The sequence below is a fragment of the Uranotaenia lowii genome, chromosome 2 (genome assembly GCF_029784155.1).
Source record: "Uranotaenia lowii strain MFRU-FL chromosome 2, ASM2978415v1, whole genome shotgun sequence".
In the NCBI taxonomy this organism is placed as follows: domain Eukaryota; kingdom Metazoa; phylum Arthropoda; class Insecta; order Diptera; family Culicidae; genus Uranotaenia; species Uranotaenia lowii.
In genome coordinates this window covers 243,791,235-243,808,097 of record NC_073692.1, presented here as the reverse complement: position 1 = coordinate 243,808,097, position 16,863 = coordinate 243,791,235, and the positions used below count along the sequence as shown (strand labels likewise).

Sequence of the window (16,863 nt, the reverse complement as noted above, 5' to 3'; positions counted from 1 at the left end):
ATCGCTTTCTCTGTTTAACGCATGAGAAATCGTATACTGGGGTCGCGAGCGCGCCCATCGTCCATGGGGTGCGGCGAAATTTTTCGTGTTGCTGCACGGTCATGAAATTTAAATCAAAACTCAGTTCAAGGATAGCAAAAAAAAACCAAGTTCAGTTTTGTGAATTAAATTTAGCGCATTTTCTGGTTTTTCATGTTTATCTCTTTGAAAATGAACAGAAAGTTGAAAATTCGTAAAAATTTCGAAAAGGAGGTTTGTTTAATAAAATGTTTCAACATATTTTCAAAACCCTTCTTCAACACATTTGTTCTGGACCACCCCGCTTTGCATTGAATATTCTGGGAAAGCGCGTCTACTTCCAACAAAAAATCCCATCGAATATCCAAATGTGGAAACTTCTAAAGAATTCGAATGTGCCGAATCGATTGTCCGGAAATTTCTTGTGTTATTTTGACCGGAAGCTGTAAAAAAATGCTCATACTTATGCGACGACACTATTCAGGGACAGAAGAATCCTAATATAGGAATATTCTCCGGTAAACATTCCGAAAGAAAAGGCTGAACTATTATAATTTTTTTCGATATAATATTATTGAGGAATAAAAATAACGTCATATAGTTTAACCACTAATCATACTGACATGAGACTTATAGAACAAAATTCCTCTCAGTTTTTGGTTAGAAGCCTCCTTTCGTCGACATTTTACTGGTATCGACATTTTCGTTAATTTTCGAGCAGCGCCAAAAATCGGAATCGAGTGTCCAGTCAATGGTCAGTGGTTTAATTTTTAAGTTTAAGTCCATTTATTCCAGCTGGATTTCAGCTAGATTAACAAACAAAAGAATTGATTCTTCATTATTTGATACTTAAAACATCTAATTTACACACACACATAGGATCTTAGTGAAACTTCATTTTGAAACTTCTTTTTGAAGAGATCTTCTTTTTTTAATTCTAAGCGCACATCTTTCGAAGTTATGATGGCTAGCATCTTACAAATGCAAAAACCACCAGAACTCAGAAAGTGTACTATGTATGCCCTGATCGCGATTCGATCTCATGAACTTTGGCGTAGATGACTTGAACTCTAACCTCTACGCCAAAGCGGCTGGCTGGCTAAAACATCTAATTTTCTTTCTAATTTTTTTATCCCAAAATTGAGCTGAGAACTTTTGCGTAAAACGTGTGAATGAAAATTAAATGAGAACTCAAATGTTTGCTTTGCTTCCTATGCGTGTAGAATTGGAAAATAAGGAATCAAAACAGGAATCGCGAAATGTTAAAAACAGTGAAACCAGGCAGTGCGTGAATCGACCTATACGAGTGGGGTTGCCAGTTTTTCCACTAGATTGGATCTAATTTCGTTGGTCTATATGTTGTATACATTAGACTCAAGAATAAGTAGATCACGGATACCTACAGGTGCCCTAAATATGAACTTTTCCTCCGACACTAACAACAATCAATTAAGGTTCTTTCAACTCCATCAGGCAAACTCCGGTATTTATTCCGGTGGCTATCCCTGCTGTAAACATTCATCCACTCGTTGATACCAATTGATTAACAATTTATGTAGATTAACTCAGTTATCTTATTTTAAACGCCGCCGGGATATATTCTTATTTAATTTTTGGCATTTCGGCGAGTTGTGAAAATTCAAGGTAAAATATTTAGAAAGAACATGAAAGTATTATAGGTGGAAAGATCAAAGCTAGAGCGCTTTGGCTCGGTCGGACACAATCTCATGTGTTCGACCCGTCCGTGTTTCAATGTGGGTAGGAATGCGATGGGTTTCTACATCGCTTCCTATCAACATTGAAACGGCGAGCGGCAAAGAATCACGCAAGTAGTTCAAAAGCTGTTCACAAAACAAAAGCCCTGCTCACATTTATTCAATTTCTTCTACCCAAAGCGCTCTAGCTTTGATCTTTCCACCTATAATACTTTCATGTTCTTTCTAAATATTCTACCTTGAATTTTCACAACTCGCCGAAATGCCAAAAATTAAATAAGAGTAGATTAACTCAGTAAAACACGAACATTATCGGAATTACTAGTAAAGCGAACTAAACTAGAATCCGAGAAAAAAAAAACTTTAAATGGGTATTAATCCAGGGGTAAGTAAAGTAAGGTTCCAGCGAAAATGGGACGAATAGTCTTTTAATAATTATATCAACGGGTACACTACTATGATATGAAAGATTGGCGTTTTTGTTGATTTTGATTTTTAACATCATATGAAGTTAAAACCTTCATATGATGTTAAAATTGATTGATTGACATATGATTGCGTCAACACATGCTCTGAAAATTTCCCTTATAAATAAACCGGAAAAGTATAAAATTATGTTTAAAAATTTAATTGTTTCGATATTTTCAATAAATTATTTAAAATGAACAGTTTAAATTTTTGAAAAATTCAGCGTATTATCTTTTATTCAACATTTTTTATTCGATTTGAGAAGATCATGGTAAACATATCCTTTTTCACGACTTATGATTGTTGGAACAACACAACATGCATCATTTTGAATTGATGGTACCCACCTAAGCCGACAAAAGTTCTATTTCACTCAACCTGTTAAAGCTCTTTTAAATACAGATCACAAAATGAAATTGTTTCAATGCATTTGTTGGCTGGGCAACCTAAATATATAATTGAAGCAAAGCTCTCGGCGAGCAAGATTACATTTTTCAGCAATTTTCATCATTTGCATTTTGTTTTCCCTGCCGTTAAAAGTTTGCGCCAGAATTACACACTAACTTTTTAATATCATTACGACTATTCTCACCGCTCGCCAGCAGAAGTGTGATTCCGAAATGAATAGCCAACCATAATTTTATGACTACAATTTCGCTTGTGTAGGAAATACGTGTTTGCCATCATTTTACAACTTGACTGTTTCCCTTTTTTACTTCCTCTCTTCTGCCACAGAGCCCATAGTGAACGAGCACCCGGTAACGATCTATCCCGGCAGGGTGTCTCCACCCAGGCGGAATTCGTCCCGCTCCAGCCAACCCCTCATCCTGCCGGGACGGGCCAAGGGCAACAGCAGCCACAAATATTTGCCGTCGGAAAATTCTTCCTCTCAAGAAAACTCCTCACCGGAAAATAACGACTCGGAAAATAACTCCCTCTCGCCCACCCATGGAGTTCAAATTAACATCCACTACAACAATAACCTGATCAACAACCGAATATTCGCAACGAGTAGTGCCGCAGACTTTACGCGGCCTTCGCCAAGGCAACGCTCCAGTGGACATCATGGCCATGCCGCGGACAGTGACGAGGAACGCTTCTCCGAGGACTCCCTGGAGGAATCGTCATTGCCACCGCCCCCAGGTCCCGTTACTGTTCCTCCGCCTCCCTCACTTTCAGCCCCGGTCACGCCTAGCAAACGACACAGCATCGCCTGGGAAGTTAATCTGGACGACCCAGCCAGCTTCGGAGATCCACTGGGCGTCCCAAAAGCACCGGTGGCCGTCACCGGATATGGCAGCGCAAAGGTTAGTAGCTTACATATTTCTCCTGAACAAAAAGCTCATTTTTACTTAACTGCATAACTGTCCACCAGAGTGAGATTCATATGTGATAATTTCGAAACTTATGTCTACGGTTGTTGCTACAACTTCATTATGACACCTGCAAAGGTATAAGTAGGAAATTGGACGTTCTAAAGAAACCCACCAAAGACACAGAAACACAAGGTTTATACATATTATGTTCACACCATATATTTTATTAACAGCAGATGCATAATGAAATCATTATCGATTATCTCAATTCTGCCGAAAATAAGCCCCCAAAAAGTAAGAACGTAAAGAGTTTCACACAAGCAAAAGCTTTTAACCGGTGCGGTGGTTTTCCCGCATCCGCAACGGAACAGACTCTGGCCGGGTCTTCAATTCATAAACGGAAGCCTATAAAATAGGCTATAGATACAATTATCTTGATAACACAGGTTTCGTTCGCAATCTCGTGTGTACAACTAGGTTTGTATATAGGAGGCAGTAGCATTATGCAAAACCATTATACATTTCCCGGTCCCCGAACAACGAACGGCTCACGGAAGGTATGTAGGTCCGGGAAACATCTGGCGTTCTATGTTGTTGGCCTTGCGGTGTGGTGCTAGGAGAAGGAAAAGACTTCCGTTCGGTTTTTCGGTTTTTCACCCGGGCAGTGAATTAGAATGATACACAATTTCAATGAGATTTAGGATTAGTAGATAGATTTTTTTTTGTATACATCTTACTTTACTTCATTTTCCAGCGCCGATTGCCTGGCGCATAGGGCAAAAAAAGAACTCCACTGTTGCCAGGTCTTAGTGTCCGGTATGTGATTCGATGAGATAGTTGCCCTGGGACTTTACTTCCCATAAGTGCAGTTAAGATATTGCTCATAGTTTTTTTTAAGGATGATTTGAGCTGAATAAAACTATCTAAAGATAAGATTTATTTTGTATTCTTTTTTTTTCATATCAAAATGGGCAGCACTCGAAGGATGTAAAAGCATCTCAAATCTTACAGCGAAAAGTGTATACAAAGTTTAAGTAAATTCAATATATTCAAAACACAATGAATAAGTTAAAGCATTATTTTCAACTTCCACAAGCAAAATTGTTATGATAGGATGAAATAAACGGCAGAAAAAGTTATGTACCGTCAAACGGGGCATCATGCAACAGCGGGGTTCGATGCAACATTTATATAACACTACATTGAATCAATTTTTAATTTAATGTATTGTAATAAAGTTATCTTTTAATGATAACAAAATGATGATGACATAATTTCTCGCATCTTAAGCTAGTTGTCTTAAGTTTTTCATTTTTATGTAAAATTTGAAAAATCGAGCAATAAATGTACAAATTTTAACATTTTTTGATGCCGAAAAAAACTTTACCCAGTATGACGGATCGGCTTGATAAAATTACCTACAAACTTTTTACAGGTTTCCTCATGTTATACCAACATTGTTGGTGTAAAAATATTTTTCGAACAATCACCCAATTTTTTTAAATGAATATTTTTAAAATTCAGTTAGGTGTCTGGGGTTAAATGCAACAAAATGCAAATCAAAGAAATACCTTGTAAATCTCGTTTCCATGTGTTGGAATATGAATGTTTTGCATCACGCGTTTGTAAACATTTAAATTTCATTCATCCAAACATTTATTTTTATGATTTCAGCTTGTAGAATTTTTCGTAGTATTATTTAGCCCCTAAATGTATGCAGCATCCTTATTTTCAGAAAAAATGTGAAAATTTGTTTTTACAGACCCGAAAACTACTGCAATTGGTATTGTCATGCGTAATGGTCTTTAAGGCATCGCAAATATATTAAAAACTATGAATTTTCGTACGTGTTCATAAGATTTTTCATTAAAAACAAAGTTTGTTGCAAGTTACCCCATTTTCTAAGGAGGGTGAAAATCGCATGTTTTTAGAAAATTAAAAATAACTGAAGAAACCAATAATTTTTTTAACTACGCCAATTTGATGCCCCAGCATCCTTAAAACTTTTGATGCATAAAGGATACGATTACCTGTGGACATAAGTTTTTTAGAAGCCATTGAAGTTGAAAATTGTTGCATGTTGCCCCAGTTGACGGTATAACCTAATAATCAATAATACTGAGCTTGGTGCAGCTACACACTTCAAAACTTCTTTGGTTTGCCATTAGAAAATGGCCACCGGATAATCACGCGATGAAAACAAAAAACACACCATCCAAAAGCACCATAAAATCACTTTTTTCAACTGCAGTTCATATTTTTGGTTGTTTAAGGGGGGGGGGGGGGGGGGGGTAGGGTCTAACACTTTCAAAAAATCGAATTTTTAATTTGTTTATTTTCTTATTGTAAAACATTTCAGGAATGTTGTGTCAAATTTTCAAGTCAATTGAAGCAAAACTGTAGAAATTATAGGCCTTTATCTCCTCCTATCTAATACTGCAAGAAAGCAAGAGAAGAAACTTTAAACGCGTTTTTCTCGAAAGCACATTTTTAAAGTCCGTGGACATCGTCATTTGAAAACTACTAATCCGATTCTTTTCAAATTTGGAACATATTTTCTACATATAAAATACCAGACCCCAACGTTTTTGTTTTTTGTTTTTTTTTTACTTTGGGGAGATTTTACAGGTGAAAAATGGCGGATTTTTTCGTGAAAAATCGTAGTTTTTACTTCAAACAGCCACAAAAATTTCATAAAAATTTTTTAAGTTATATAAAAACGTTGGGGTCCAGAAAAACATCCATTAAAAATAATTTGCTCTGATTTTTTGACTTCAGATGATTCTGTGCTGAGATACAGTGTCCACCGCAAATCCTGTTTTCTAAAAGGCATCCTCGAAAGTGCTCCGTCACCGGCTCATTTTTCAATATTTTTCTACGAAAAAATTACTAAATGTTCTTTTAACAATGCTTTGTATAATGCAAAAAATTTGAATACATTTGTTTGAACGATAGCTCAAGAAAAAAATCGTGAAAATGGTGTTTTTTTATAGCCGTTAAACCCTGAAGCTAGTGTTGAACAAAAGTTGTCTTTGATAGTAATCCACAACACGTGGGGCAGAACGCGCTGCAAATCGGTTTTGTGATAATCTTCGCCTCTATTCGTATTTTGCTGGATTTGGTGGAAAAAGGTAGAAGGCTGGTTCTAATGGTTGTGCTGAGTTGAGCCAGCTGAGTCTTTTCGAATTCCATGATCAATGACATCACCGCTTCCGGTAGAACTATGTCTGGTCACCAACGATTCCTACAAAACAAAAAAGTCGTCAGTTTTAGCTGAAAATATAGCAAAACAAGAAGCATTCTTACTCAGTTCCTTTTTTTTTTGCCTGGTCCGACATGGCTCCGGTTCCCAGCTTGTGTTGAAGTTGGTGACAACAAATTTTTCAGCAGCCCCGCGATCTTCTCCGCGGCTTTTTTCATGAGCGTGCTCAAGGAGGGGAGGGTTTTCACCCACCGTTTGCATTCCGCAAAACGTGCCCGACTATTCGAAAAGGTGCCGTTCGACTTGGAGAATATGTAGCTGTACTTTGCCGGGAACTCAAGGTGCACTGTGTGAGCTGGCGGATCCTTTAGTAATGCAGTGCTTGTTGGAGGCTGGTGCCAGACAAGAGCCGACGAGCGTGTTGCTTTTATGCGTGGGTGCTGTGACCGTGTCTCCCGTGCGCCCAGACCGGACAAACGCTGCCTAACTGATGAGTGGCTCAATACGGTCGGAACAGCATCATCGTCTGTCGGTGGTTCCTTATCGGGTTGCTCCACACAAATGCTGGAGGAAGAGGTGTTCTGCCTGTTGCGGTGTAAAGGATTTTTCATTTTCGGCGAGCTGCTGCTGTTGTCGTCGTTCTCGACCGAGGGCAGGGTGGATCCAGGTCGGTCGGCAGGCAGCGTAGCGTTGTTTTTTTTTTTAAATGTTGTTTCAATTCGGTCGATTGGTAACCGCAGGCTGTAAAGTTAACGAATATTATAAATTACAAATGTAAACTATAATATTCAAAATAAAGCCTTACCACTATCACTACTGTTACAAACTTTCAACTCGAGAAAAAAGCAACTTCTGGTCTGGTGACGATGTTCACAAACCGATTCCTCTAGCCTCTAGGTGAACTGATAAAACGGCCGCAACTTCGATTGCTGGCACTTTTTTAAGAGTGCTCCTATTATTATAATAAGCAGTTTAAGAATGTTCACCACATTATCTTCCATTGCCTTTTCACAGTGGGATCGTCATTTCTGTAATGAAAAAAGTTGTTTTAAATCGTTATAATAACTATCGGCAGAAAACTTATGTATGAAATTTTAATGAAAGGAAATTAAGTTTTTAAGAATTTCACATATTAACATTTAACTTTTATTTTTAAGGAAAGCACAAAAAGATTATTCAAACTAAGGCCAACGCCAAAACTTGACTTTCATTGGACCTCTCATTCACTCACCTGGAAAATGAATTCTTCCGTTACTGACTCTTGGCAAACGAATCTTAACCGCGGGCTCACACGGTCCCGAACCATTTGTCCGCGGGGAGTCCGATGATGACGCTCAAGCCGTGCCTGCAGAGCTTTCTGTTCCTGTTTGAGCAGTTTCAGCCGCAAAATTTCGTCAGGCCGTTACCACTGGCTCGAATTCGACAGCATGCTGGAAGTGTTCGGATTCATTTTGATTGTGGCACTTGTTTTACGAAGTATTAAAATTGAAGACACTGATTCCGTTTGGTTTACGAAACATCCCAGCCAGAATTTGCGCATTTCGTTTGGTTATGGTTTCCTCCGGAGACTGACGGCTGCTGCTGGGAATTTGTTCCAACGGGAATAGTTTCTTCTAGCAACGTCACTAGCATTTTCTTTGCCAATCCAGATTACTCTACCTGGAAAACATCGAAACGAAATTTGAATTGTTTTAATTAGAATACTATGTTTTTAAATTGTTACCATGAATCCATAAACGTTCCGCGCCTAGAAGAAATACTTTAGTCTACATATGGAGGCTTGACAATCGGAAATTTCCCTCTGATTATAGTGGCTTCCACTTTTACAAGGACCAGGTTTCACCATGGTTGGCGCTGCTCCGGTGTTTGTCCGGCCGGGTGGTGGAGTTTCTTGCATATGTTGTATTTTGCCGAGCTGTATACGGAGAATTGAAAAATATTGAAAATTTTCGTTTAACAAAACAGTTTGTTCACTCACCTTCATCGCTTGCGTTGTTGTCGGCCTCGATGCGCTTATTTTCCAGTTCTGATACGGCTATCCATGGTCTTTCTGGCCAAATTCGAAGGGTTTTTTCGGAACCGTACGAGTTTTCATGCCTCGTGTTTTTTTTTCTTACTTGACATCACAGCAGCAGCGAAGACACTTTACATTCAGATGCGCGAAAATTCATATTTCGTCTAAGATGATTCATCGTATCTTTCAGAAATCATTTTTTATCATTCCCAACAAAGACACCTTAAGCAAAGACGCAAAAAAAATCGTGACTATTAATGTAATCAGAAACAAATAATTCAGAAAATTAAGTGTACGGTATTGGAATATGCGGGATTATTTCTATCTAAACATACTGTATTTCATCAATCTTAAATGTATTGTAAATGTAAAAGTTGTATTTACTTACCATGTTTATTTCGTCAAATAAAACTCCGACCATCGCATCCAATCAATAAACATTGGTTTTTGAATCGCTTTGAGTTGTTTTAATCTATTTTGCTCGAGAAGTGTGCGTCTTTGCTAAGTTCCAGGTTGTGAAGCTCACTAGATGAAAACATCTCAGAATTTTGATTGATTCCAATTCAGTTTTTTAAATGTTCATACATGGTGCGACTTCTGAACCAAAACAAATAAGTCTCTGAATAATTTTCAATTACTTATAGTATATCAAACAACTTTGTTTTGAAATACCCGACGTTTCGAAAAGTTTTGGTGGTTTTTTTTTCAAGGGAACTGGAAAACTTACAATTGAATTACAATATTTTCGGAGCGTTGTTAACTTATAGATTATGTAGTGTGTAGCTCACTTATCAGTCTGTTGTTCTTCCGGCATGGAGCAGTACCATACATAAACGATCCCCGTTATCTTCTTTTCAAGACACCCAAAAGATTCCCTTAATAGTTTTTGGATTATTAATCAACGATTATAAAAAGTTTTTTCATGAAATGGAATCGTTTAGACACAAATCACGATACAGGAAACGGGTTGTTAAGAAAATAAACGATTCATTTTTTTACCCTTTTCTAGTCGCTCTGATGCGATGGATATCATACGTAGGATCTTTACTGATATCGTCTCATGAGAAAAATAATGATACAGCATATCGTGTAGAGTTGATAAAAAGATCAAAATTAATAATTTTAATTCGATTTTTGGAAACACATTAAGGGGAGATAAGGGCATAACGAGCACCCAGGGCATAAGAAGCACTTTTCTACAAAAGCACGTATTTTCTTAAACAAATTTTCATGAGGATTTGTTTCGTACTTACTTACGTAGTATTAATTTTTCACCTAAAAAGAAATATCCTTTTCATCTTCACAAAAATATTAAATAATAACCAGCTAGGATCTCAAGTGACGAAAATATTATAATTTTTGAGCACCCTCAAATAAGCTTTTATGACCTTTAAATCATTTTGATCTGAAATGTACGCACTGTAACATGATTTACACATTGTTTCTCAATTTTCACCATCATAAAATTTTTGATTTTTCACTATAATCAATTTTAAAACGCGTTAAAAATTTGTTGACCTGGGGTGAACAAAGCACTATTAATCAGGGCACGATGAGCGTTTTCTGCCGTATAATCTAGCAGCGAATTCAACTCGATGAAGTCAACTGAATAATAGAGCTACAGCTTGACTTGTTCAATCTGTCGATTTGGCCTATTGGTAAGGTGTCGGAGAGGTAATCAGTAGACTCGAGTTCGATTCCTGTTCGAGGGGATTTTTTTTCACATACCATTTCTTGTTTGATTTTTATTTATTGTTACATTATACGGCTAGTAGCAAATCACCTTGACCAGAAATCGAACTCGAGTCTACTAATTATCTCTCCGACACCTTACCGATAAGCCAAACCGTCAGATGCTGCTAGATTCCCCGCCAAAAAAACGCTCATCGTACCCCGATTAATGGTGCCTCTACTGCCCCAGGGGCGTTCTCATTATGCCCCTACAGTGACTGGTTTTCACTGCCGCTCATAGCAAGTCTGTCTCATTTGCGTTTTCGTAATTTTTTAGTTTATCACTGGAATCACTTTGATTTTATCAGTGGTTTCAAGAAAAAACTTTGTTTTCAGTACTTTGTTCTGACGAACATTGAAAAAATCCTCAAGTAAATTTGTCCCATTAAACAAATGATCGCAAGTCGGTCCCATATGGCATAAATCATCGCATGTCGGTCCCACAGCCATAAGAGCCTAGCAAATGATTTTCAGCTAAACCAAAACAAAAAAATAATCCTTATAAATCGAAAATCTTTCATAAGCCGTTGCAGTGACAGATTCAGTTGATTACTTTGATTAAAAACGCACACAAGTGCTGAATTATCATTGGACTTTTTACGATTTTTCAATGCCATTTTTCTCATTTCAACAAAAACGCAAATGGGACGGTCTTGCTATGAGCGACAGTTCAGCTTTCGGCAAAAGGTTTGATAATGCATTTTTAAACGTTTTTATCTACTTTTTCAAGTTTCATCCAATCAGGCAATAGACTATTTGAGTGTCTGAACATGAAACAATGATGTAATTCACATATTATAGCTGTTCTCTAGGTTAAGTAAGCTTTTTCCTTAACGTGGCCAAATTGCCCTTATCTCCCCTAGTTGAAATTATTACATTTTTTTTTATGTAAATAAAGTTAATCTTAACATACTTATCAAATATGACACGAATACCAAGAAGATGGTTAAGTGTCACTAATAAAACTTAAAAAAAATACTTATCAAATAACTTCCAGCAACTTCCGGATGTTCCGAATAACGCTTTCCGGATGATGTGAGTAGCACCATCTGCATGGATGTTGCTTGTACCAATCTTTTTTCGCCAGTATTGGCGAGTATTAGAGATGTCCCATATAACAAGCACCGAGAATGCCGTAAATTTTAGAACCGACACCGCCAGATTTAGTGCTACACACACAAAAAAAATCTGAATCCTTAACAACACTGAAATTGAAAACCTGTATCATTACATGACGTGCAACGCGATTTATTGATGTAAATTTACAAATTAAAAAAAGTTGAATCCTTAACAGCACTGAATTCGTATGACACAAATATTACTTGACATGGAACGCGATTATTTGATGTAAATTTACATCACATATGATGTAAATAAAAAGAAGCATCACATACGACGGAATTTTCAGTGCGAATTAAATATTACACGTCATTAATATTTTACATGTCTTTAATTTTTACACGTCTTTTGAAGTTTACAGACGTGGAATATTCAACTCGCACTGAAAATTCCATCATATGTGATGCTTCGTTTTTGTTACATCATATGTGATGTAATGGAAATAGAAATTTCTTAAAATTACACGACATGGAATGTGATGAGGACATTGAATTTTAATTTAATAGGATCAGACAAAATTAAACAAAGTGTCAAGTCAAAGTCGTGCAACAAAAAGTATTGTTTAAGCAGTTTTCCCGCGATTAAAGTTCCCAGAGATCTTCGTGAAGCAGGAAGCGGTTCTGGAAGCAGAAGTTATTCAACTTTAGATCCGGTTTTCGAGAAAAAATAAAAGTGTAAATGTGACTCCTAATATAAAAAATTGTGAGATTAGAAAAATCATTGTCACCAAATGAAATAAATTAAATTAATTACAAAAAGGTTTTATTTTTATTATGACATGAGATAATTCCATTATTGAATCATAAATACCAATAAATAAAACAAAACAGATTCCAATTGGAAAGTTTTTCTTCCAATATTCAGTGGTTTTATAATTTACATCATTTTTATTTTACATGTTGCCATATTTTACATCATTTTTTATTTTACACGTTGCAACATTTCACTGGCGTGTAATTTCCAACTAGCACTGAAAACTCCGGCATATATGATGCTTCTTTTTATTTACATCACATGTGATGTGATTTTACAGATTTTTTTCGTTGTGTGCATATGCAGGAATTTTACACTCAGTTAAAACACACACTAAAACAAAAAACAGCAATATACATAAATAGCACAAACCACTTAGCCCACACTTAGCTGTACACAACCAATCATTTCCACATCCAAGATCTGAACCAGAAAATTCAACACCCAATTATACCCACACGTAAATTGTGAATTGTAACGTTGATGTGCCGTGGGACCATAGAAAAATGGTTGAAAATTTATCCGTGAAATCCGTTAAAAAATGTAAGATTGTTAATGTTTTGTGAACTATTTATTCAAAAATAACACATTGTCCAATCACAGACGAGCAGCGAATTCTGGACTCCTAACCGTTGGATTAAAACGACATTGACAAGAACAACAACCGATAAGTGAGTTATACACTACTTAATTTATAAATGAACAACGCTCCGAAAAAATTTCAACCCAATAATAAATTTTCAATGCCCTTGAAAAAAGACCACCAAAACTGGTCGAAACATCGGGTATTTCAAAACAAAGTTGTTTGATATGCTTGAAATACCGAAAATGCCAAAAATATTCAATGAACAACATCCGGTCTTAACCTTAAACCTAAATTAATTTTAATGTTTCCCCCAATTTGTTTGATTATTATTTTCTGATACAACTATTTTTCGTTCAAGTTGCGACTTAAATTTCCGTTTTGAACCAGCCCACTAGAGGTCACTGGTTCACTTGCCATTATCATAGTATATCGCCATCCGGAGATTGTCCAAGCTGATAGAAAGAAAAGATGAAAAAATTTGCGATGCCAGAAGGTAGTGAGTTAGTGACCATAAAATAAGGACACGGTTTTGCATTTCTTGCGTATGATAGGCTAACCAGGCAAAAATTGGCACAGGCTTTAGAATTAAACGAACAACGACGTCGTTTCTCCGGTGTGTTTTTGTGTGTGAATAATTATTTTTTACTATACGAGATATGCGTATTAAATCCAGAAAAAATACTTCAGATGAAAAACTTATAAGCTACAAGAAACAAATATTTATATAAATTCCAATTTCAAGTCTACTCATTCGAAGTTGGACGTTCATATGAGCCTGAACGTCATCTCCAGTCGTTCATATCTTTTTGATAAGATTTTCCGATCGAGTGAATAATTTAAATGGGCAAAAGAAGGCAATACTTGATGGGCAAGTGTTCGTATCTTGACGTAAAAGTTATGTCGTTCTCTCGAGATGGCTCTCTATGCATAGATGATGCCTGCATACAGTATGGCAGGTCAGGACAGGCATCACAACCACATCATGTTATTGCAAGATGTCCCCTTCTGTCCTAAAGTACGGAAGTCCTTAAGCCATGGATGGATTGAGCTGAATGGGGAAGGATTTGTGTTTCTTGTTGAGTGGATTATACTGTACGGAAAATGTGCTTCAACTTCATCCTTCCTTCGAAGATCGATGTCAACTTTATGAAGTTTTTTCTTAGTCGGTGGAAAAGAAATCCTTAATCAATTGTGATGAGATTTTAATAAAAAGTTAGATTTGAATAAAGTAAATTTCTTGAGAAATCTATTTTGCATGCATCTTTATCATTTATAATAACACAATGGCAAAATCAGATCGTGTATAAAAACTATGAGGTGTTGCAAAGAGCATCAAAAACAAACTTCCACACTATTAATGAAAAAACAGCAGTGCTGAATGCAACGAAAATGCTGTTAAATATAATTTTTCCCAAGAGAATGTTTCCCAAGTTAAACGAAAGTTCCGTAGCGAGAAAAAAAAGTTCAACGCCCATTTTCGCTGAGAAAAAGAAATAATCATTAAAAACGAGTCCCTCGGCACATTATTTCCGGGAAGCAAACGTGCGGCAAGTACCTACCTAACAACTGTCTAATAAACTAGAGGCAACAGTGGAAGCTCTCATCCGGAAGAAAATTCATACATAGGTACAGGTATGTAACAGTAGGACTTCCTGCCTGCTGGTCTGATTTCGACCAAGAAAAAACAGCCCAGCCAGCACGATCTGGGGTGTGCTTTACCGGAACGCTGAATTTCAGGGACTTTATGGCGCGGAATTTCGTATGCATATCTTACAAATCGTTAAGAACGTTTTGAAGTTAAAAACCTACTGATATATGGATTTTAAACCGCTGAAATCAAGCTAATTTTCTCCTGAAAAAAATATATTTTAAACACTAAAAATCTGAGCCCGAAGAAAAGTAGATTTTGCTTGCTAACAAAAAAAAAATCTAGCGTTTGAAATACTTTCATGGAATATTTTGGCCATTGTTCTTTGAACTAAACTACTACTTGATTAAATAAAGAAGCTTTTTTTCGTTTGATCTTAAGGTTTACCTTAAAGTTGCCAGAATTTTTTAAGCAGGTATCCGGGCCGGACAAACCGGGCAATTTTTTTATAAAAACCTGGCAAAGTCCACTCATTTGATTTCAAATTGACGACCATAAATCCGGGCAATATCCGGGCAAATTTGATTAAAACTCTGAAATTCCTAAAAAAAAATCAAGAAAAAAGATGAATAATTTTTTTTTTTTTTTCATCAAAACTCATCGATAGATTTTGAACCGTATTTTAGGCTTCCAAAAAACCCTTAATGATTATTTTTATAAAACTTGTATGTATGTATGTATGTTTGTATAGAACCCACCAGTGGCTGATAGGTCTTTCGACCCGAGTCGGTACGGGATGTCTCCATCGCACATCCAAATATTGTTCATGCTTAACTCATCACCAATAATTGCAGCACAACCAAGAGGTCCGTTACCACTGGCTTGGGACAGGTATGACTCTTCTCACTCGCTTCAAACTGTTCGAAACAAACGAAGAATCCTGGAAAGGTACCTAAGTAACCTACTTATGATTCCAAATTTGCCGAGATACTCCGACTGGCTTGAACCCACAATCCATTGTATATCAGTTTTCCGCTCGTTTGATGTCCTGTCCTACCCCCCAATAATAGAGTTAAGTTTATTGTAGAAATACATTTGCATGAAGAAGTACCTAATGAAATGAAAGGATACTTATCTCTAAGCTTTCAAATGGCTTCAGCAGTTTTTGGCGATCCACATATAAAGTTGCATATTCTTCTGTTACGAAAAAAAAATAAAACTAACCGCAGCAGTCTAGTATTTTATACCGACCCATGTACGTACACGAAAGGGTAATAACAACAACACGTTTGCTCGAAAAAAGCTCCAATTTTAGTTTTGAATTCATTTCAACTCAACTTATCTTTTAGTTGCGGACTTAAAAAACACCCCCAAAAAACTAACTTTTTAAATATTTTTGATTTAGTCTATTTGAGACACAATTTTAACGCAACTCTTTGCCCTGTATGGTTTTTTTTTTTTAAATTCATCTGCTGCGCATCACTTGGGCCATACGTTAGTATACTTAAACACATTTATTCCACCGATGGTGACAACATTTCTCCTGACTATCACTGGTACACTGGCTAATCCGGCCACTCGATTTAAGAATAATTCGACAAATTTGAAAATAAAAACATTTGCGAAATATTAAATATAAGATTTTTACCGCTGGAGCGAAAAAAAACACGTCAGTTGCCAACAAGTCATGGCTTACTTCTACTTATGATTATTTTTATAAAACTTGCTCAAAAAATTTCACTTGGGAAGTGATTGTTGTTTTTTTTTGTTTGATGTACCAAATAAAGTGAATAAATCCGGGCAAAATCCGAGCATTTTTCAATGAAATCCGGGCAACAGGGCCGGGTCGGACTGTTCTTAAATTTAGTATTAAATACCCGGGCAAACCCGGATAAAACCGGGAAATCATGCAACCTTAGTTTACCTGTTTTGAAATGAGCAGAAGATGATGTGAAAATAAAAGAAACATAATTGTGTCCTAATCAGATTATTATTGGAACAATCTTTTAACAAGTTCTGAATAAAGTTTATTTGGAAACGGTTAAACATTGAACACTTCTAGTTTTGATCATTACTTTTTTTTATATTCTAAGAACAAGAATAATTGAAATGTCCTCTAATTTATCAGTTGAAATTCTTACCTTCAATCAGTCCAAAACAACCGTGACATTTCCACCAAATTAACCCATTGAGTCATTGCTGGAATCCTTTTCTGACCTTCTCCATTAGCTCAGATTTATTTCTGCACAGGAAGGAATAAATCATGAATTACTGAAATGAAAATTGACATTGCCATTTCAAAGTTCAACTCGCTAATTGAGACATTCCATTTTGCCGGGAGAAAATCCCATTC

At 36.4% G+C, this 16,863-nt stretch overlaps 1 protein-coding gene and 1 long non-coding RNA gene across 5 annotated transcripts in view; one reads left to right on the top strand and one right to left on the bottom strand.

Moving 5' to 3' along the window:
* The window catches only part of LOC129746201 (uncharacterized), a 380,075-nt gene that overhangs the window by 280,584 nt on the left and 82,628 nt on the right, over positions 1-16,863 (top strand). For all 4 annotated transcript variants that reach the window (XM_055739753.1, XM_055739756.1, XM_055739755.1 and 1 more), the window contains exon 6: positions 2,937-3,508. In XM_055739753.1, the coding sequence (XP_055595728.1) occupies positions 2,937-3,508 (572 nt within the window). The remainder of the gene's footprint in view (positions 1-2,936; positions 3,509-16,863) is intronic.
* On the bottom strand, positions 6,542-8,367 carry LOC129746208 (uncharacterized). Its single transcript, XR_008737264.1, has 4 exons — positions 7,951-8,367; positions 7,525-7,747; positions 6,824-7,460; positions 6,542-6,761 (listed from the first exon to the last, which is right to left on the bottom strand). It is a non-coding gene; the product is annotated as an uncharacterized LOC129746208 (long non-coding RNA).